Here is a 22,234-nt window from a genome sequence, read left to right as displayed (position 1 = left end):
AAAGTCATTGAGGAATTTTATTTATTTTCACAAAAACTAGGTTTGTACAAAAGAAATTCAACTTTGGATTAAAAATAAATGACTGTAGAAAACGGTAAAAAAAATATTCACATGAATTATGATCAACAGTTACCTCTTGACCTGGGACCAGTCACATCCGGAATGGGTATGTCGGACAATAGCAACAGCAGAACACCCTTCAATATCAATACGTTTGGCCCCACCACAAACTATGGCGTTAAAAGTTACCACAAAATGAAAGTCCCCACCTTAGTAATAACCAGGAGTAAACCTCTCAACAGGTGTTCTTATTATATTAATGTGGCCGCCCCTCGTAGCTGCAGTGTACAGACACAGAGCTGTCAGCGTTCATGTGTGAAGGCCACACAATGTTTGTACTTGTTCCATTAGCCAGCTACAGTGCGGGTTGAAGGGTTAAGTATCATTGGTCCAAGCCAAAATTCAGAATGAGATCTGGTAAAAAAAAAAAAAATTCTCAATCTGTTATGTGCGCAATTTACGTATATATAATCATTTTTTGGGGCAGGAGGATCTCAAAATATCTCATTATGAAGCATACATGTAGGGTTGTATGTACATATTATTTATTAATATGCAAATCAGCTAATCATTTAGTCAATACCCATGTCTGTAACAAGGTGTAACAAGGTGAAGTCAAATAATCTTTTTAAGATGTCCAATCTACTATGATGCAGGAGGAGCAGCACAATGCTCAGTATCAACTTCTGTCATTTATTCATCCAAATTGACTTAAATGATTGATTTTCCCCAATTAATTTGATTTTTGATGGAGATGTCTCGATGGAAAGCCTTTATGAACACAGCTAGCAGATGTAAACAACGGTGCATCACTGGCCTCCCTGAAGGAATACGAGCTTAAACAGAAATGTGCTGTGCATATTACCGCCGTTGGCTCCATCACTTCTTCTTCTTGTTGCTCTTCCTGCTTGGTGGCTTGCTGAACTGGACAATATTCAAATATATAAATGTTCCCAAAAACTGCAGGAAAGCGGTAGAAGTCACCAACAGAGGGAACAGGTCAGGCAGATGTGATGGAGGAACCAGAGCGACAGTCACAAAGCTCAGACCCGCCGTGGCCGCGACGCTGATGTAGAACTGTGACACAGACAGGAAGCGGAGTCATCAACTGATTCAAAGAGCACAAGATGCACTGGGATGAGCTCATAATGGGTCTTCACAAACCCAGACTGGGGGTCAGGTGCCACTTTAAAGAGACTAAATGTCTGCACGACAAAAATATCTCGACTAGCTTTTCTGTTGAGCTCCCAACCACATGTCAGTGTCTTCATTGATGATTGGGTTCGCTGGGTTTTTGTGGAGAGGCCTCAGTTGTCATGATGTGACCTAGACATGGCACCTCGGTCACGTGATAACAGGAGGTTTTATGTTAACGGGAGATTGAAACCCATGTCTGTCAAGTGAACCATCTCCACGACAAAGTGGTTGAATGTGGATCAAATAATGTAAAAAGGTCAAGTGAGACCTTTACTCCTCAATCGTATATTAGCGTTTTGTCAAGACCGTATTAACATATCGCCTCTGTAGTGCAGCACAACTTTTGTTTCTCTGCAAGTTGTCTTAAAATGCTCGAACTTACTGCGCATATAGCTGCACATAATTAATCAGCTCTTACCAACAAGATGGCGTCAAAAAACCATAGGATGATGCCATGCATGGTTGTGGTAGAAGACTTCAATAGTTTGAAGCTGACAGAAACCCTGCATTGCAAATTGAGCCCTGGACTTTTAAAGATGTGGAGGTCCAGTGACAGTTTAATAAAAATTGCATTGCAAATCAAGCAAAGAACCCAGAATCCTTTAAATTTGACCTTTTCATGGATTAGAATTTAGGATATTCCAGCCTCATTAAAGTACAGCGATGCCCCTGCAACAGCTCTTTGCTGAATTGCTTATTTTGTGATGACTGAATTGATTGTCAAACCAGAAACTGTTCATTTTAAACGAAAAGGACCAGTCACCTGAGGCCAAGAACAAACTGTTAGCTTTCCCCTCATTTTAAGTCTAACTATGTTATCTAACCAGCTAATTGATTCATTTGACAGAGCTCTCAAATGACATTGCATATTCATCACTGGATGAATTACATGAAATTGGCCAGCGTTGCTATAAAAAGTCACACTGCAGAGTAGCAAATTTGAATCGAGGCCTCCAAAACGACTTTTTGCCTTTTTAAAAGAGTTGCAAACAAAACTGCCAGCGAGAGGGAGCTCGTTCATGTGTCTATCTTGGCTTTATGAGCCAGAGATAAGTCGGTGAGTGAGATGCAGGAGCAACTCAGGCCCCCGAACCCATGAAACCTTATCGCCAACATTGGGGCTAGCTATTTACACTGCTTGTGTAAATAAATATATCTAGGCAAACCTGTGTTAATGACGCGCGCTATAAAAAGACACCTCCTCTTAATCTCTGACACCCTACCGGAGCCCCTGTCGCTAAGGGGCAGGCAGCACAGCCACTTCAGACGCTGTGGAAACTTAAATAAGTGAGAAATTATTCCTCTTTCATCCCCGGACGGCTTACACAACTTACTGCGGCACATGATATTTATTTATACAGTTGGGTATATCTCTTCACGCGATTGCAATTTAGGTCTTGTGCCTCTTTCAAAGTACAGGCCACCCGGGACCTTAAATACAGCCCCCGTCGTATTACAAACGCATCAGCTGTGCATCCTCCTCCACCCATGTACAAGAGCCCGACAGGAACTAATAACAGAATCAAGCAGCTACATCTCCACTTAGTTCACTGAGCCTGAGCCAGAAGTAAAAGGAAACCACGCTTTAGACTTACAGACCATGTGTGTCGGATTAGAACATTTTCGGTTCTGGCGACTACTTGCGGTAATGTCAAAAAAAGAAATCACGCCAACTGACCTGCCAACAATGCTGTGAATGGGCTGAAGGCGGACATTACACCAGCTTTTAGTGGGATTGTCTCTAAAAACATAATTTGAAAGATGCTAAAAGTTACTTCTGCCACATTGTTGGGGGAAAAAAGAGGAAGACCTACAAGACTGCCTTACCTCTCTGTGTTAATAGGTAATCTGCATGACGTATTGGATGTATTGGCAGCCAATTAGAGCTGCAACCACTCTGATATAAATGTCTGCCTCCTTCACAAATCTGTGGGATTCTACATCCCCAAAAGCTCTGCAGGTTGACCAACAAAATGTAACTGATATAAATCACAAAAAAGGCATTTATACATCAAAAGCAGATTAAAAAATGCTACTGGAAGGCTTCAATCTAACATGAACGTAGCCTGGTTGTTGAAACATTTGTGCCGCCGTGTGTGAGTCGTCGTACCGGGGCTCGGACCTCACTAACCTTCCATCTCACGATCCAGGCCAGGTCCAGTTTGGGGAGGAAGAAAAGCAGCTTGCGGTAGACTCCCAGTCTCAAGGTATCCTCTGAACAATGCTCCAGTGGAGACAGTAAATAGATGCTGAAGTACAGGAAGGCCAGCGAGGTCACAACGTAAGGCACCAGCAGACCGTCCCTCAGAAACAGAGGCATCATGCTGCACAGAGGGACAAGGACAAGAGCAGTAATGCATTTCATGATTAAAAAATGAGGTTTGACGTGACGTACAATAACCTGACTCATGTTGAGTGACTCCAAGCAGAGCGAGTACGGACTACGGAGCTGCAGCTGTGAAAACACACTTCTGCAACAGATGATATACCTTCATATCTTCAGTGTCGTGTTTGCTGAGGGCAACAGTGAACCACATAGCTTCGAACCAGCCTGCACAAGCAGTCAGTCCCCTGGGGAGAGATGGCTCTGACATTCATGCCCAGCTTATCTTAGTTTAGCAGAGGGACATGGACAAGAACAACAGTTGACTCATAGCAAATCGCACCTCACCCCAGCTTGTAAAAACCCATCCGCTCACAAAGAGACCACTCATTCGCATAGTTACTCTTACGGGGAAAAAAACAAAATGAAAAAAACCCATTAGGCAGACAAATGTTTAACAATTTGGAAATACATACTTTGTCAATTTAAACAGACTGGCTGCATTCTGTCCTCTTAAAATTGCTATGGTTGCGCATCCGTTCAACCAATTGTGCAGACAAAAGATGTATTTCTTTAAGGGGGAGTCGGTGAGGATGCAGATAATGTGAAAACCCAAGTCAGACTGTACTGTGAAGCAGCTACAGAATGACCTCCTGTCCCTATACAACGCGCACTTAGACAGAAGGCATGCAGGCTATGCTGCGTAATCCCCAGATATCCTTATACTAAACCACACGCACAACAATTAGTGCTGCCGGAAGAATTTAACAACAGCTGGTGAAAGTTAGACGGCACTACTTGTCTTTGCCATTCACGGTCCTCAGCTCAACTCACATCGAAGATCCTTTTATGTTTTTAGTGCCTCATTTGATAGTTAACAGTGGTGAGAAATGAAAAGAGGTGCAGTCATGTGGTACGTGCCAGCTAAGCTCCCAGGACGTCCCACAGGGGATGTCTTAAAGAAAGACCCTGAACACTGTGGCCACAAATGACAAGTTATGGAATAAGGGTCAATTATTTCAACTAATTTTAATAATAGTACAAGTAGAAAATATTTAGATTCAGTGAACTAACTCACTAAAATCCGTAACATTATGTAGCTTATTGGCAACAGAGAAAGAATTTGGTATAAAACCCTCCATAAAAACCAACCCATGCTTTTTTTATATTTGGGATTTTGAAAGGATTAAGATATCATTTATTAATAAGTGACCTTTAAAAGGCAGGTTTCCCCCCGTTTACTCATCTTTATGCTCAACTAACTAACTAACTAACTAACTAACTGCTAGCGAAAGAAACCATCAGCGGTAATGGCTCTAACTGAATGCAATGTGTTCCCCACATGACGACAACAAAAACATTCGTAGGGGCCTGAATCCCAAACCCCAAAACCATTTAGATTATGCACAGAAAAGCTACAGTGAATTACCTCTGATGAAAAATAATAAGGACCCAGCTCGTATCCGTCTTCTACCTGTGTTTAGTAACAGTGGGCTTTCTTCCCCACAGTCTCACCTGAATGTAGACGCATGCAGGAACCAAATAGCCACCAGGGGGAGGTCATTCAGCAGGAGGCAGACAGGCCTGGAAAAGATCAGAGTTGGACGTACTGTTAAACACACAGTCAGCTGTAAGCACCTCTGAATTTCCTGTTGCTTTAAGACAGTGAGGCCACGTTAGGTCACAGCTGCATGTCAACCTACATCATGCGTGCATAATATTGAAGCGACTGACCCGATAGGCCCCCCATCAATTATTGACTTGTTTTTTTAAAACCACATTATCTTACAGATTTTTACTGCAACTGCCCTGGCATTGAATCCAATCCAAGATATGAATCCAACATTTAAACCTAGTATTCAAATTCATCATTCAAGGTGTGAAATATTTTTGCCAGGATGATAAAATGATGCCTTAATGGCATGTATGTGTGTGTGTGTGTGTGTGTGTGTGTGTGTGTTTCTATCTAGTGGAGGCACGTTGTTAACTGACCCTAGTTGGCTGCATCATAGCTAGCGCTGGATAGCTGTACACTGCTCTGAGGAGGACACTTTCCACTGGTCCCCGAGCCCATAACTACAGCCAGTACGATCCTGTTACGGCCCAATAATTGATCGTGTGCAAACAATGCCCAGAGCTGCCGCCTGCCATGCTTTTCTAATCCCTGCACAAGCATAACTGATTGATTCCGGCGCACAAGTGGGAGATATCACTCAATAGTTAATAAAGCAACAATCTAAACCTAATCTAGATGAATAGATGAGCCCTAATATACTAATATATTTAAATATATATATCAGATTTGTTTGCAGACATTTAGTGAAATGGTGACACAGGAAGCTGGTACTGCTGCCTTTATGCCTGTATGATGGCAGAGGTTAGCTGGTCTGTACTTAAATAGATGGTTCCTCTGCAGAGGGAGGAACTCAGCAGGAGGATGATGTCACTTTTACAAAGTCTCACATATTCAACTCATTAACAATCTGCAGGGCATGAACTGTGTTCTGAAGTGGGGGGGACGATCAAATGGCTCATTTCTGAGCAGTAATCACATTTACACTCATCAATGTTTGAGGCATCGCTACAAGACAGATAAGGTAAAAGTAGTGTTTGTTACTGTCGCGGGACGAGAAATTGCAGTGTGAGACAAAAGCTTGAGAAGTATTACCTCTGTACTTACAAGGCAACCAAGAGGATGGACTTCTCGTGGACTTGATAGGAGAAGAGGAAAAACGCCAAAGACGAATTTGCCTAAAAGTGACAAAAGCAATTGTTGAACAATAATACTGGATAACATAGTGCGGTTCATACGTTCAGCTTGTTATTGTTTTGGCATCAGTTAGATGCTACTCACCAAGGCCAGTTTAAACTGCCAGAAGGTGGGCTTTGTCAAAAGTCTAACGCAGGATGGTAGCACTGCCAGGAGAGTGCAGGCAAGACTGAAAAACAATACAAACAGCAACGAAGATCATCTCACATCAGCCCACTTATATGCGTCCTCAGGGAGAGATGAAGACATAATTATATGACACAACATTGCTCTTCAGTCACTGCGATCGATAATTAGTATATTGATGTAAAACGACAAATAAAAGTCAAAATATAACTGTGGATCCATCTTCCCGTGTTGATTTTTTTTTTAGGCACGGCCTGCTTCGCAAACCAAGACCTCTGCTATGTGGGAAGCGACCAAATACTGGCCCCTTCTTAGGGTTACAGGCATTAGTTTAACCCTTCAATTGTCACCTGCTGGGGGGGGTGGAGGCAGCGGAAGAGAGTGACTACGTGTCAGTGGGAATGTGCTGAGTAGGCGGAGCAGCGAGTTAGTTCAAGGCGTGAGGGCAACGATGTGTCTGTACCACAACACGTACATATGGACAGGGATCCTGATAGCTGTAGATAGACAGCAGTAGGGCTAGTGGTGCATATATAGCACTACAGTTCAAGTAAGTGGGGATTTAGTGCGAATGACAAGAGATTGTCTGTGTGTGTGTGTGTGTGTGTGTGTGTGTGTGTGTTATGTTTCAGCAGGGTTTTGCAGTCCAGAAGGACATTGATCACTTTTTCTTCCATAGCTGATTGATTTTATTTGCACAGATGCTCACAGCAGAGCATTTAGCCAATCCGCTCCTCGAGCCCAAAAGACAAGAGTTTCGCACTTGACTGTAGTCAAAGAAGTCCAAGTTGATCCCCAGACTCAGCAGTCTGGCCGAAACGTGTCCGTGCCGCAAACATTAGGACTCCTAAATTTAGCGTGCTGGGTTATTCAAGCAGGCTCCACCATGACACAACTGTTTTCTCGTCATAAACAAACAGGCTTTCAGCTTTTAGGAAAAATAACTAATCCAAACACGCAGAAAAAATCTAGTTTCCATCTCTTCTTATCGTCACATTTGTTCAGAAGTCCCTCTCAATGGGATTTTTTAAAGGATGATTTAATTTCCACCCGGCTGGATAACAATTTTCATTCCTCTAGGGCGCACGGAGCAAAAAACGAGAAGGCTGAGGAACAAAAGATACAAAACCGTCAAGCAAAAGAAAGAAGGAAAGATGGAGAAAGACGGGCAAGTTTGTTAGATGGATCGAGGGATTACCTGAGGTAGATCTGGGAGTCACTGGACAGAATGTATCTGACCTTTACCAGGACGTTTAAGCTGCACCATGTGTTGGCCACCTTATCCTGTTCACACACACACACACACACACACACACACACACACACACACACACACACACACCTTGGTTGAAGGAGAAATTATGGAACTCAAAAACATTTTTAAAGTCAACACGTCTAGATGCCGGTCTATAAAAAATAATTGGTTCCATTTAAAAACAAACACATGATTGGCATTGCTGAAAATAATTATTTCCCCATCGAAAGTGGAAAGAAAAAATTCCACACAGCATTCCAGAGGGACATTTGTGTGTAACCTTGCACCATAAATTGACTCCCTGTCAGATAAAAGCATGGGACTTATTTGCAAACTGTGGAACTCAAGGTCAAGTGTCAAACCTGAGAGGTTTCTGCATAAACCAGCAGATAGAAACCAACCAAAGACGACTACTGGAAAATATATGATGTCAACATGTTAGACATACTCTACGTAATTTAACCTGGTTAGTTTCTCATTTTAACATTTGAGTACAGTAAATTGCTGAAAGTTTTGTCAGGTCAACAGTCCAAACCGAAGCAGGAAATCATCACATTTGAGAAGCTGAAAACAGAGATACATATTTGTTTAAATAAACATTAAATCAGCTGTGAATAACATGGAAGGCACTTTAAAGCCTTAACGTGGTTTCTTAGGAGACGAGGAGGGCGTTGCTGAGCGATTCAGTTGATTTAAGCGCTTAACAGTTGTGCAGGGATCAGATGATACTGGGGCCCGAGCCGCAAACTGAGAGCCATGATATCACACGTCACAGAGGCCGCGTGCGTGGATCAGCTTCACGATTCCACTCTGAATGGTTTGAGTGTGTGGCCCTGGCTAGAAAAAGTATTTCTGGCCTTCTCCCTCTGCGCTACAGCTGCTCGCAGCACAGCTGTGTGGCTCTTAAGGCAGCCTGGTCAGCAGCACCGGGCCGTCCAGTGTGGTGTTGTCTCGGCCCCATCCCGGACCCTTTCCTCTTTGCCACCCTGCTCCAAATAACCGCCGCGGGAATGTTCCTTGAATGCCGCCTGAGGGCCACACATGAACGGTGAGCGAGGGGGGGGGGGGGTCCTTCACCTACAGGCTGGCCTGGAATTTCACATGGGGAAGCATTTGGTGCCATTTTTGTGAGCCGGCGGCAACGCGAGACGGCAGAATGCGTCTCGGTGGGTAAACTTACAACCAGCGACCACCAGCCAGCGGCCCACTTCGTCCCCGCCGCCCCGCCTCACCCCTTGTCCAAAGCTCCTGCTTACGTGCACAATTAGTCCGGGATGACTCTCGTGCTCTCACCGCTGGGGGGTATAGTGTCTCTCACACCCTGTGTATTATGTTTGCATCATTTCACTGAACAAATACTGCCACCGCACAGGGTGCCATCTGCTCCCCCTGGTAGAATTTTCAATTACTTCTCACATCCGTGACACCTTGCGATGGGTGCCACCTGGAGGGACCGGAGCAAGGGGACGGATACGGGGTTCCAGAAAGGAGAGCTGCAAACTTTGGCCTCTTGAGCCGTCAGACACACATGCAAGGACAGAAATATACAACGTTACTTTACCACTGCTGCTGCTATGACAGCTCTTCACACGGCCAGACGAAGCCTTTCGATGTCCACCATCGCTTTCTTTTTCAATAAATATTAGTGCCCTTTCTTTAAGAGACAATGACTGATTGACCATGGCGCATATGTATATATAATTATATATATATATATAATAATAATAATAATAATAATAATAATAGATATAATATATGTGTGCGGGCTAAAAAAAACTGCCTATCATAATTATTTATTTTCCAAAGATATGGCCGGCTTTGGCAACAGTTGTCGTATGTGCCCTGATACCCCTTCAGATGTAGCGTTAGCCCCCCTCTTCAGTCCATAAGGCTAGAACATGGCGTTGCAATGTAGTGCTGAAAACACCCCAGCCATAAATTATTGAGATCACTGTACCTCCCGAACCCCAACACCTCCCGGAGATAGAGTGAAACTGATCTCCTGACCTTTCACCATTTTATTCCACTGTTTTCTTTGATCCTGCAGGGTATCCATTTACCACCGTTTAAGCAGTGCAGGGCGGAGGGAGTTCATGCCGAGAGAACACGGAGCAGCGTGTACGACACGACGAGTGCCACATTGAGAGAAAAATTAAATACCCCCATCTGCTCTCCAGGAAAAAAACACACACAACCCGTGACATTTTCAGACTCTCCTCCCCCCTCTAATGATTTTTGTGCAGTCCCTTACTTTGACGTGAGAGTAAAAGTTTAAAGATGACAGCACATACACATTTTATCTTTGAAGCCAAATATCTGACTTGTTGATCTTATTTTGGACTTTAATTACTATCAAACACCTGACAGTTGGGATACACACTGTCACCATCAGAGAAAACGGACACAGGACATTTCGTGTGCATCATCTGATCTCCAGTCCGTAGTGGTGTTACATTAATGGGCCAAATATTGAATTCAAATGGCACATTGGGATTGTGATGTGGTTCACAGGCCAACTTCCAATTAAAGGAACTCTACTGTACCTCAAACAAGCCGCGAGCCACGGGAAAGATCCTCCTGACCACCTGCATGGCGTGATCGGGGTCGGACAGGAAGGGCAGCCAGCAGAGGGCAAAGGTCCCCAGCACTGTTGAAGCAATTCTCACCAACAGGAAAAGCCTACATGAAGACGGTCACAAAGTGCAGGAGGTACAGATATACCCTCAATAATAAACAAATAGATAAATATATTTAAAAAGAAAATACAAAACATTGGCATTAGCCAGTAGCTTAAATTCATATGAACATACATTTATCTTTATATATTTCCAGTATATTAAATATATCTTTATGTACTCGGAAATGTCTACATTCTGTCTGTAGGTTCTAAAATTGGGAGTTGACCCTTGCGTAGAGGAATGCAGTGAAAGCAATGCCTCAGCTGGAAGTCTTCGGTGTGGGTCAGGCCGTCTCGTCAGCTGTAGCCGTGAAGCTGCTGGTTAAGTTGCACACGCAGCATAGCTGAGAAGTTTGGGCATAGCGAGAGTGTCATCTGGACATATCTCCCCGGCCCGTCTAATCCAGCTCTCCATTTGCTACTAAATGCCCTTGGTACATTGTTACTAGATAAACAGACACTGGACACACTGGTAACCGCATCCAATCTGATTACCTCAGTCATTCTGTGGCTCCCCTGAGGACACGGCTCGCTTATAGACTGACATTACGTATCTGCATGGAGAGCTCACACGACACTTGCTGAGTGACAAAACCGTATAATGACACAACAACTAAATAATTTTGTTTATTATGAATAAACGTTTGACTGTATCTCACTTTCTTTTCTTTGAAGAGGGCAGTAGATGGAAACCCGTTTTGCTGCACTGCTCCTTTTTCCTGACCTGTCAGTTCTCACATGATTAACTCTTTGGTCGCACTTTAATGTCAATGAACTGTGGCTTAAACTTTGACATTTTTCCTCTGCAGTTAAACAGCTGGCTGGAAAGCTTGAGGAGCGTCTCACGTCATCTGAGCAAATAGACATGCTGATTTTATGGTAGCAATCACAAAAACCAACCATTTTCTAAAACAGCAGGGGGACAACAATAAGATATACAGTGGAAACATGCAGTTTCTGCCTCTTCAAGTGATTGAAAAAAAAAAAAAAAAAAAAACAAACCGACTCACCCTCGCCCCATCAGGCCCAGTTGGACACTCTTCCCCAGCAGGTAGCAGAAGAAGGGCAGCGCGTGGTACAGCTCCATCTGTTTGTAGTTGAGAGCCAGACAGAAGGCCAAGGAGCCCAATGCATCCCAGCCCAGACCCAGAGCCAGAACCCCCCACAGGGCAAGGCCCAGACTCACTCCATTGTACCTGAATGGGTCAAGGTCAATGTCGTGTAAACAGCTTAGTGTGCTGGTGTGGGACAAGTAGCTGATCCAGTGTCAGTTAGTTCAGATTATTATTTTTGTGTTTGATGGGGCTTTTTGTAATTGTTTTATAACTCTATCAAAGCCACGCTTTGCTACTTTGAAGGTCTATATTTCACGTCAGTCGTCAGAACAAATAACAATAATGATATCTCATATTACAGTAAATAAATATTGTAAATATATTTGTACATAAAAAGATACTGGAAATGTCCGTAGTCAATGAGAATTAGGCCGGGGTAAAGAAGGAAGCAGAACAAAGTAGACACCTAGAGAAAAAGAGCATGTATTTGTTAGTGTTGGAAGGTAAAACAGACTTTATTGCATGACAACTCTAAAATAAAGTAAGCCGTTTTCTTTGTTCAGTGTTGTGTAAACCTGTCCAACGGTGCGATGAGAAAAGGGCAATGCGTAGTGCGATAGCCTGATGCCTCTTTATAGACAAACCTGGTATCTGTCTGTTTCATCTTATAAGTGAGAATTGAAGACAAATAAAATGTGACGATACCTCTTAACTGATTGTATTGAAAATGTTTGCATGCATCCATAACTTCCTGGAAAATGTAATATGGTATATTTTCAATGATGAATTTCTTCTTCTGGATGGCCAGGACTGTAATAATTTCAAATGAGGGCAACGCTAAGAGGAAAATGAGGCTCAACTGGGTTTTTTGTTGAAAAAACTTTAGATGTCAAGTCATGTAAGGCAAGTGTGTCACCTTCTTTCTGGAGGATCCATCAGTCAGATATAAACAGTATAAAACCACAGCAGGGATGAATAAAATCAAATCTGCCACCAAGACTGAAAAAGACCAAACAACTGAATTACATTAGTAAGCAAGAGGGTTCAAACACATTTTACATTTTAAAATTCCAAACATTTCTGAAGAATTTTCCGGCCGTGTTAGACATGGGTGCTTTCGCCTTTGCATTTGTCTTACAGTTGCCGCTAACCTCACATTGAAGATGTTGGACAATTTAACATTAAGTTTACATCCATCTATCCCGTATATCATCCTTTGTCAAGCTTTTACATTTATCTTCTCATGGTTACTTTACCTGTAGCTCTCATGAATAACTTGTGCTTTGGACTTTCATAACCTCTGGATTTGTGAAGCTCTACCCATTCAGGGTTTATCGACTTGGCCCTGCAGGAATATATATATATAGTAGAAAGATATTATAGCATCCCTAAAAAAATGAAAGCCTAAAATGACATGCAAGCTCTTTTGCTTAGAGACAGTAGAACCAAATACAGAAACAAGTAGAAACATCATATGGAAACTCGTAACATTCATACATTCATGCTCTGCAGTAGTTATGTCCTTTAACATGTACTTTCTGAATAAATAATTGACTTACACGTAGGCACAGATCAGGCTGTGGTAGGCAGTCAAAGGGGGGTAGTCAAGACCCCAGTACATCAAGTCATTCTCAGTAGTGTTGAAGTACCTGGGTGAGTATGAAAACAAAATCTGCATTCATATCTGGAACTGTGGAGGAAACTGCGCAACTGTACATTACTATTATATACAGGCAGTTTCAGCTTCTTTTTTAAAGAACTTTTCAGGTGATTTTCTGGATATCTTTGTTATTCCATTCCAAATTTATATCAGTGTTTTTTGCATCTCATCATTACAAAATAATTTCCCCCAGAAAAGGGCTCATACTCCTTTCAGGTGCCCAAACTTTCTCGACCTCAGTCCCCTGAGTAAACAGACTTGGGACTGACCATTCCTGGAGAGGGAGGTTGTAGGTCACTTCTTGCCAGTGCCTTTGAGCTTCATAGTCCCCGAACATGGGAGGTTTTCCCGCCCCTGGAGAAACATCACTCAGTCTGATGAATGGGAAACTAATCCAATGCTTGCCAGCACTTAACACGTATACACACGCGCACACAAGAAACAGCAACACTATAATTTGTGGGGGGAAAAAAACGTTGTGTCGATATTCTATAACACATTAACGTTAAACGAGTTACACGGAAATACCGAACAGTGGACTGTTGTGACATGTGTGCAACGTGTTAACGTTGAATTTCTCACTCTTCCTACCTGAATATGAATTTAAAGAAACGCCCCATCTCACAACAAGAGCGAGCAACACACAAATTGATACGAGGCTCCACGTTTGCATGACTTTTACCGGTAAATGACCTTAAATAAAAGCTAAACAATCGGTCTGCTCCTGAATCCCGTGTACATTTCCTTGTACGTCATCCAATAATTCGTCGCGCGTTCTCATTGGGCACTGCACGGTGACGTATCCAGCCATGGAAATGTGGCGTTCAAGAACATCAAGTGAAAGTTGTAACTTTTCTTTAACCAAGCTATTGAATCATGTGGTAAGATGGAATATTTTTATGAAACAATTTGTCGCCGTCGCTACGGAGGATTGTTTGAATGGTATCTTGTAATATTTAAAGTTAAAGTTACATCCCATGTGTCTTTAATTAGGTTTTTGTTAATATTTGCTCATTTGATTTGAAACATTTCAGATTCCCAGCTTTTATGAATGCAACATTTGTTGAGATGAGCTATGTGGCAAAAATATGAAGATTGTGCATTGTTATAGGGTTTATTTGTCCACTAATATTTCAAAAACGTATTCCTCAGGTTGAATTCAGAGGTCACCCTTTGAATAGGAGTCTTTCATAAAACAGTAAATGAGAATATCAAATACTATAATATCAAGCTACGTTAATGATACAATAGAATCTGTGGAACAAACTGTATAACTTAATATGAGAGAATTTCTCCTTTTTCCCCCATACTACGGTCTTAAAGTTGTCCCATTTCTGCATGACAATTAATATTGGCCCAACAGTAAAGATTACCCATAACTACTATATAAGTACAGGCAACTCTTGTATTTAAATTGGGAATATTGCATGATTAATATTGAATGTCAGTATAACAGAATATATTGTGAAGTCAACAAGAATGTAGTCAAAGGAACGAATATGAATCACAGTTGACTCATGGAAAAGTAACTATAATCTTTCATGTTCGAAGAAAACTAATGCTATTGAGTGTATAATTAGAAGGACTTAAATCCTTGTTTTTTCAAAGCTGATTGTTTTGACTTAATTCAGTATGTTGTCTATTATAAACATTATGGTATCATACATGAGTGGAGGAGCAGTGGATCAGCTCTCCCGTGTGTCATAGTTGTAACCTCTGTATACAGATGTGTGGTTATACAATGTAAGTCTCAGCCCAGGGGGAATATTCTCCTCTGTGACCTTTACTTCTGTTGACTCCACCGTCTTTGCTCTCAAGGTGTTGGGATTTGTTGGGTAAGACACGTTCCTTGGGGTTCCGGCATCAATTATGCATAAATAATAATAACCTCGGACAACTGCTGATTTGCAATGACACTTTCATTACAACGGCAGCAGCCTATAACTCACTGGTATCCATTAGTTATTAATGCCTGGCCACGCCAGCTTTACTTTGTCATTTATTGCTTCATCTCTATGCCTTTTTAAATATTCAGTAACCGCTGTACCTACATTTACTGTCTGTGATCTCCGCCCAGAAGAAGGCTATGGCTTCTGGTGGAAGATGACCTAGTTATTATGGAGGCCTGGGCCTTGCTTGTCAATGTCATTGCAGTCTATCATATAAACTGACAAGTTTGGTAAAGCAAGTCAGACACAGAGTTTTTTCTGCTATTTTTTCAAATGTTACTTAACATGAGAACAAATAATAGTATATCCATAAATCAAAATGTAACCTTATTGTATCATCATCATTGAATTGTTTGAGAAATCCTATTACAAAATGCTTTAACGGGTATTTGCGTCTGATGGTTTGTGTCAAAGAAATGTTATCACCTGGATGTTTACGATCGGGATTCATTTTCAGCATAAAAGCTGGTGCATACATTTTCATCCCCTTCAATTGTATAGCTTTGACAAATGTCAATGCTGCATCTATCAAACGTATTGTTATAAACAGACCACTAATATGGTTAATTGGGAATGAAAATGGAACTACACTGAGAAAAACAAAGTTTAAATCAGTGTGAAAGTTCATTCTTGACTTTCTTCTTAAAAAACAACTCCTCAACCATGTTGCCTTACAGATCAATATTGAAACTCATCAATCATCTACAAACCCCAGCTGTTATGATCAGGACTCACTTGTGACCAACTTGATGTTCAGTTGGATTTACCTTTGTTATTGAGACACTGGAGTCCCTTTGACGCAACACTGCAGGTGGCATAAGCACTACGGGGTCTATTGATTTGGTGTATGGACAAACATGGTGTGGGTATAATCCTGAGAGAAATGGGCACCTTTTCAGCAATATGCATTTTTCCTGACATACGTGGGCCACAAAATTGTAATTTATGGAGATATAAGCAAGAGCAATATATTTTTCTGCCTTTGGATCACCCATAAATTTACTCAAAACATTTGAATTTTTTTTCTTGATATTCAAAACTCCCCTAAATGCTCAGTACTTGAAGGAATAGGAACTGTGGACGCTCTTTATAACATAAATGCCTGTGGATCGGATTAATAGGACGAGCATTAAGAATCATAAGATAATTGAGTAGGTGTTTCAAGGATGAGTGAACATATCCTCCTATCGATGTATCTAACAAGGTCAATGCTTCTCCCACTTAAGCCGGCACAAAGGTACATGTATATTTACAGAGCAATAACGTATAAAAAAAACTCACTCTCCTGTTTTAACTTATACTGTAAATCCGAAAATTGAAAATTAATTAAAGTATTGGTGAATTAGTCATACTTCCAATGTTTCTTAATTTATTTCTGCTCTCAGTTCAGTTATTGGTCAAAACAAGTCAGCAATCCAACACACAATGCAAACTGTATTTATAAAGACTGTGGCTTGCAACTGATTTTGACTGGCTGGTGGGATCACGGTCCAGCAGTGCGCTTGCAACAGAATTGTGTATTATTTTCAACACTGTTTCAGTTCAAGATGTATCTATTCTGGCCAATTGAAGTCACGTGACGTCTGGTAGTTTTCAAGGTTGTTTCTTCCCTTCATCTGCCTCTGGAACCCTGAATTAATTCAAATCAACAATTTAATTTTATCTAGTAAAAGATGCATGATATTTGAACCTGTACTCGGTATGAAAGCAGTGGGTATACTGTGATTATTGGCGCACAACATTACAAATGTTTACTATTGGCAATGAAAGTTAACAATTGGGCCATATTTTAATTTATTTCAATTTGTCTTCCTTAAAGTCAACTCTAGATTTGAGAAGATGTATTATTAATTGATTGTACAATATGATTAAATAAAATGAATTGATTTATTGTCTGTGAAGGAATAGCCTCCATGTGTTAATCATAGTTGTTTGATTTTTGATATCCTTACTGTAGAGCCACGTGCCACATATCGCCCCCTAGCGGCTTGAACCCCCCCCCCTGCACAAACGGACACATCGCTGCGGTTTTACTGCGTAGGAGAATACGAGTTTTGCTTAAGGAGCCTGATTTGGGAAGACTCAAGCCGTGTCTGTAACGACGTGACACATGCTATGACTGAAGAAAACCAAATACTTTTAACGATAAGCGTGTTAACGTCGCGTGAGTTTGCTGTTGGAATGCTTTCTATTTTCTTTCTGACATTTATTTTTTAAATACGCGTCATAGAAATACAACATGCATTTGACAAACTCGTGTATTACTTTCCTGCATATATTCCCTAAATATGCACGATATTGAGTGACTGCGCCCTTTCTGATGTTATGCACCAACCGCCAAGTCAAATTCCTTGTATGTCTGACATATTTTGGTAATAAATGCTCCTGATTCCTGGAAGTGACCTCTGGTGGTGCCAGACGTGTCTCCAACAATCTCTTTGAACCGTCTCAGAGCGATGTGAACATTTCAGACATAGTCCATATGAGAAAAACCTAACGACCAAAATCAAAAAAACATTACATAGGCCGTATTTCTTCATATTTATATTTTTTCTATCAAATTACATGTTATTACGTGAGGAAAACGTAACGTGGAAACCAATAAAAAAACATCGAATTCTAAAATACTACTTAGAATAATAATAATAATAATAATAATACACCATATTCTAAAACTATGCTAAAATTAATATTAATGCTGTGATGCTAACAACGATGAAGAAAATAGGCTACGGTGACATTGGAGAAGCCTTCTGCATCATCAGCACCTTCTTTGGTGTCTGAAAGTGAATTGAAGCAGAGGCTCCTTTCTCTTTCTCATGGGGATCAGATAAATATAGCGCTTGTAACCCCCTCACAACACACACACACACACACACACACACACACACACACACACACACACACACACACACACACACACAATCACACACCAACCCAATCACCATTTGCTGTTTGCGTAGAAGTGATTACCCAGACACAACTGCGAAGCTGTTACCTTTATAGAAGCCGAGCCGAAGAATTCCCTGTAAAACGACACGAGCAGTGATGTAATGGTGAATTAAAAGGTGTCTCAACTGTGACCTCCAGTCAAAGAGCATTATCAGGATCCCACCCTAAATATAGTTAAAAACAATTATTATACACCCCTGAATGGGGTTTACACTTGTGTGTCTTCACAGCTAAAATATAATATGAGATTTGCATCAGCTTAAAAAACAACATTTAGCAAGTTCAACAAGCAATATTAAGGTTTGAACTTCAGGATAAATGGATAAACATGTTTTATGTTATACCATAATCCCCCCTTCATCAGCTGCTTTACATTTAGTATCCATATAATTTTATTTATATATGTATGTTTATTAATTCGTTAGCCTTTTCAAAAAACTTTGGCAACAGTTAAAGAGTTATTCCAAATTTTTTTTTTTAAATTTAAAGCCCTGAATAATGTTGCAATGCAAGCAAACATTTTATTGCAGTAAAAATGGTTAACGTGGTTGCTGTTGTATAAATACATCTAATTATAATAACCGGAATTAAAAATTAAACATAAAAATCCCAATTAAAATTCTACATTTTGAACACTGTGGATAGTACATGATTATAATAATTATTAAACCTTGTATTACTCAGACAATTTTAATATATCTAGGCCAACATCTTAATTCAAATAAACAGAACATACATTTGCAAGATCCGGTTTCTCAATAAATTTGTTAGAAATGTAAATAAAGAAAATTGATTTAATTCTTAGATTTATTTACAAATAAATTCAGTTTACAACACAATATAGCTACATAGATTACATATATATTTTTATTATTATAAACAGACTACTTTTCAGAGCTTTTTGGGTGTCATATGAAAAAGAAGCAAAAACGTGTCCAGTTGAAATTTCAATAGAAAAAAGAAAATGTAAAATAATGATCACAGATCCCAAAGCGGAACCAAAGGAGAAGAAAAGACAGGTAAAATTGTTTCTTTTCTTTTTTTCTTTTTTTTTTACAAATATTTACAAATATTACCTGTACAGAAATATCTCCTTTTTTCTTTTTTTCTCTATGTATTTACATGGCTACAGAGTCCAGTGTTGCCTATTGATTTGTGCCCCACCCCCGCCCCCATAATAATAACGTCTCTATATAAAAATAACAGTTCATTTTCTCATGGTATAAAGTCAATGTGACGGCCATTTGGACACAGCCGCCGCCGCCGACGAAGGTAAAACGTGTCCAGAAATCATACTTGACGGCACACTGAGCATGGGGGCGATAGCCGCTGAGCTCCGGGTCAGGGAGAGGGACTGAGCGCTCAGCAGGGCCGACTGAACGGTCACCGGAGGCCGCAGGAAAGCAGCGCCCGGTGACACCGAGGAGGCGCTGGACACCCCGATGATGTTCTCTATACTGAACGACGGTCGGTTCGAGGGCTCGGATTTGATCAGCGACGTGCTCAGGCTGCTGAGCTGAAGTTGGAGACTCGGACTGAGCTGCGAGTTGAACGCTTTCCTGTTCAGCTCCGCCGAGGACAGGAGGGGGACCCCCGGGGGCAGCATGTGTCCCACGGGGGGGATGTAGGGGTACTGCAAAGCCGCCGGATGGGAATAAGCGGCCGGGTGGATCCCGTAGTGCCGCCCGTAGGGGCCCCCGAGGCTGTACGCGCCGAAGCTCTGCATCATGAGCGCAGTCTGGTCCCGGAGCATGTCCGGCTGGACCCGCTTGAACCGTTTCCTCCTCCGGAGGAAGCTGCCGTTGTCGAACATGTCCTCCGAGGCCGGGTCCAGGGTCCAGTAGTTGCCCTTGCCGGGGTTCCCGGGTTCCCGCGGGATTTTCACGAAGCAGTCGTTGAGGGACAAGTTGTGGCGGATGGAGTTCTGCCACGCCGGGAACTTCTCCCGGTAGTACGGGAAGCGGCTGCTGATGAACTCGCAGATGCCGCTGAGCGTGAGCTTCTTCTGCGGACTCTGCAGGATGGACATGGTGATGAGCGCGATGTACGAGTACGGCGGCTTCACCAGGCTGTTTTTGGGCTTCTGGATCCCGCCTCCCGTCGCGCTCTGGTCTTGACCCTCTCCCTTCCCGGTGCCCGCCTCTCCCTCCCCGGCGCTCTCGCAGCACGGACTCCCTCCGCCGGACCCGGTCTCCTCCTTCTCCACCTCGATGTCGTCGTCCGCCTCCTCCTCGTCGGCCGCTTCCCCCCGGAGGTCGCGCAGGATGCCTCCCACCGGGCTGTCGCAGTCGCTGTCCGCCCTCTCCATGCCCTCCTCGTCTCCCTCACCCACGACGTCGATGTCCACGTCCTCCGCCGTGAGCACAGTTTGGCCGGACATGTCGCTGGCTCTTTCGCTGCCTCCAGAAAGGGTCATCTCACGGCTTACTTATGCTTTCCTCTTTGTTTTGGTTTTTAATTTTCTGGGAAACCCCCCAGAACAGCAGACCGGTTGTCGGTGGTAGGCGTGCACACACACAGAGTGCAGGACCTTTTTTTGGGGGGTGGGTGGGTGGGTAGGGGGTGTCCCCTGTCAAGAGATCGGACCGTCCCCAGTGAAAGTCAAAGAAAAACCTCAACTTCTAGGAATACTTCTCCACTCGGTAGGTGAGGAGGCCTCGCGGGGAGCTGCGGGTTCTTGCCTCGGAGTTGTTGGCAGATGTTGTGCGCTCCGGCGTCCCCCTCCGTCGGTGCGTATATTTCCTACAGGAGCGGTATTTGGAGAACCAAGTCGAGGCGACACATGCCGCTTTTAAAGACCGGGGCTTTTAAAAGGACCGTCTGATGGATGACTTTTCCCCAGTATAAGATATACTATCGGCCCAGGACACGTGGTTTGGTGACGACAGACGCCCCCTCTCCCTCTCCCCTCCCCTCCCCGCCTTCCCTCTCCTCTCTGTTAAACCATGCAAACTGGAGTTGTTTCATGGATTTGTCAACAATGGGACATCAGCAATGCTGCTTTCCGCTGATTTCTGTGTTCGTCCGTCATAGACCATTTAACGGTGGCGGAGGAAGGAGGAGGAGGGGGGGGGGGGGGGGAGAAAATTGGCCCGCATGATTGAAATATCTGATGCGCATTAACGTGGCGGCGAGAAAAAAAAGAATACAAACCTCTAACTTTGCTCAGGCAAAACTGCGGAAAGCTGCAGAATGAAAACGACAACAGCTAAGTTCACGTAATCTTCCTTTAACTTATTTAAACCCATGTGTGTTTTTTTTTGTATTTATTGTGCATGCATGTATTTTTTCTCACTTTAAACGCATGCATGTTCTTCGTATCGGAGACGTTTTCCGCGCGCAAGGATTCCACATTGGCGCGTTATCTGGCGCATGCCTTGATATTTCCATTCCGCCGTGTAAATCTCAACTACGAATGCAAAGCATGACTTCAAGTCTATTTATTCCCGCAGGATTAGCCGGAGGTGGGGAGAATATTGAGCAGCATCGGCGGCGGCCAACAGCATCAGCGACTATGAATGGAGAGAATGAAGAATTTCCTTAAGAGTTCTGAAGAGGTGCTAACGACCCCAATCAGTGCACCGTTTTACATTTGAAAAAAGTAGGAAATGCGGGCAGCGGGTGAATGCAAAGAGAGCATATATTCACAAGCATGAAGGTGAGCGGTGTAGGCAGGGCTCCGGGAGGGGACGTGGAAGGGCTTTCCTCCGCTGCGTGGGAACATTTGCGAAGGAACAGTTGAGGATTTCGTACAACGTTCAAAGCAACTGAAGAAATGCGCCGTCAAATCAAAAAATATGGGAATTGAAACTCGACGAAAACTTTCGATTGATTTTTCGATTGATTCATCGGAAGTCTTTTATAGCACGTGAATGCAAATTAGGTATAATAAACGCCACTCAGTTATTTGAGACGAATACAAAAATATAAACACATCAATTAATCGAAAAAAATACGTTTTGAAGGATATTTATTAATTGTGGATCGAATAAGGCGGAATGCATTTTTATTTAAGAAACGCTATTTGTTATATATATATATGTATATTCTTATTGCGACTACTGCTACATTTCTAGTAATTACACATGTCGCATATTAATTAATTAACTAATTAATAACGAATTTATTAACTCAAACGAAGAAAGCGGAATGCATCTTAGCAAATATCACGTTTACATTCATTTATTTGTCATTGAACTCCGATTTTAAA

The 22,234-nt window shown here is 42.3% G+C and overlaps 2 protein-coding genes across 2 annotated transcripts; both read right to left on the bottom strand.

Annotated features, from left to right (window-relative positions):
- alg6 (ALG6 alpha-1,3-glucosyltransferase) lies at positions 1-13,894 on the bottom strand. Its single transcript, XM_040184857.2, has 14 exons — positions 13,715-13,894; positions 13,393-13,477; positions 13,023-13,112; positions 12,720-12,808; positions 12,380-12,462; positions 11,865-11,929; positions 11,419-11,604; positions 10,275-10,410; positions 7,675-7,760; positions 6,435-6,519; positions 6,261-6,331; positions 5,096-5,164; positions 3,389-3,581; positions 1-1,137 (listed from the first exon to the last, which is right to left on the bottom strand). Exons 1-14 carry the CDS (start codon positions 13,794-13,796, stop codon positions 940-942), a joined length of 1,518 nt encoding a protein of 505 aa, XP_040040791.2. The 5' UTR covers positions 13,797-13,894; the 3' UTR covers positions 1-939.
- A 4,913-nt stretch (positions 13,895-18,807) lies between these two features.
- foxd3 (forkhead box D3) lies at positions 18,808-21,900 on the bottom strand. The gene has a single exon (XM_040185240.2). It carries the CDS (start codon positions 20,438-20,440, stop codon positions 19,253-19,255), a length of 1,188 nt encoding a protein of 395 aa, XP_040041174.1. The 5' UTR covers positions 20,441-21,900; the 3' UTR covers positions 18,808-19,252.
- Positions 21,901-22,234: the final 334 nt, after the last annotated feature.

The sequence above is a fragment of the Gasterosteus aculeatus genome, chromosome 8 (genome assembly GCF_964276395.1).
Source record: "Gasterosteus aculeatus chromosome 8, fGasAcu3.hap1.1, whole genome shotgun sequence".
Classification (NCBI taxonomy): domain Eukaryota; kingdom Metazoa; phylum Chordata; class Actinopteri; order Perciformes; family Gasterosteidae; genus Gasterosteus; species Gasterosteus aculeatus.
The sequence above is the reverse complement of the archived record's forward strand: the minus strand, read 5'-3'. Positions and strand labels throughout refer to the sequence as shown.

Coding starts and splice junctions, on each gene's coding strand:
- foxd3 (XM_040185240.2), bottom strand. CDS start 20,440: ATGACCCTTTCTGGAGGCAGCGAAAGAGCCAGCGACATGTCCGGCCAA.
- alg6 (XM_040184857.2), bottom strand. CDS start 13,796: ATGCAAACGTGGAGCCTCGTATCAATTTGTGTGTTGCTCGCTCTTGTT. Junction 6,520..7,674: donor GACTCCCAGATCTACCTCAG/GTAATCCCTCGA, acceptor ATTGTTTTTCAG/TCTTGCCTGCACTCTCCTGG. Junction 6,332..6,434: donor GGCAGTTTAAACTGGCCTTG/GTGAGTAGCATC, acceptor TGTCACTTTTAG/GCAAATTCGTCTTTGGCGTT.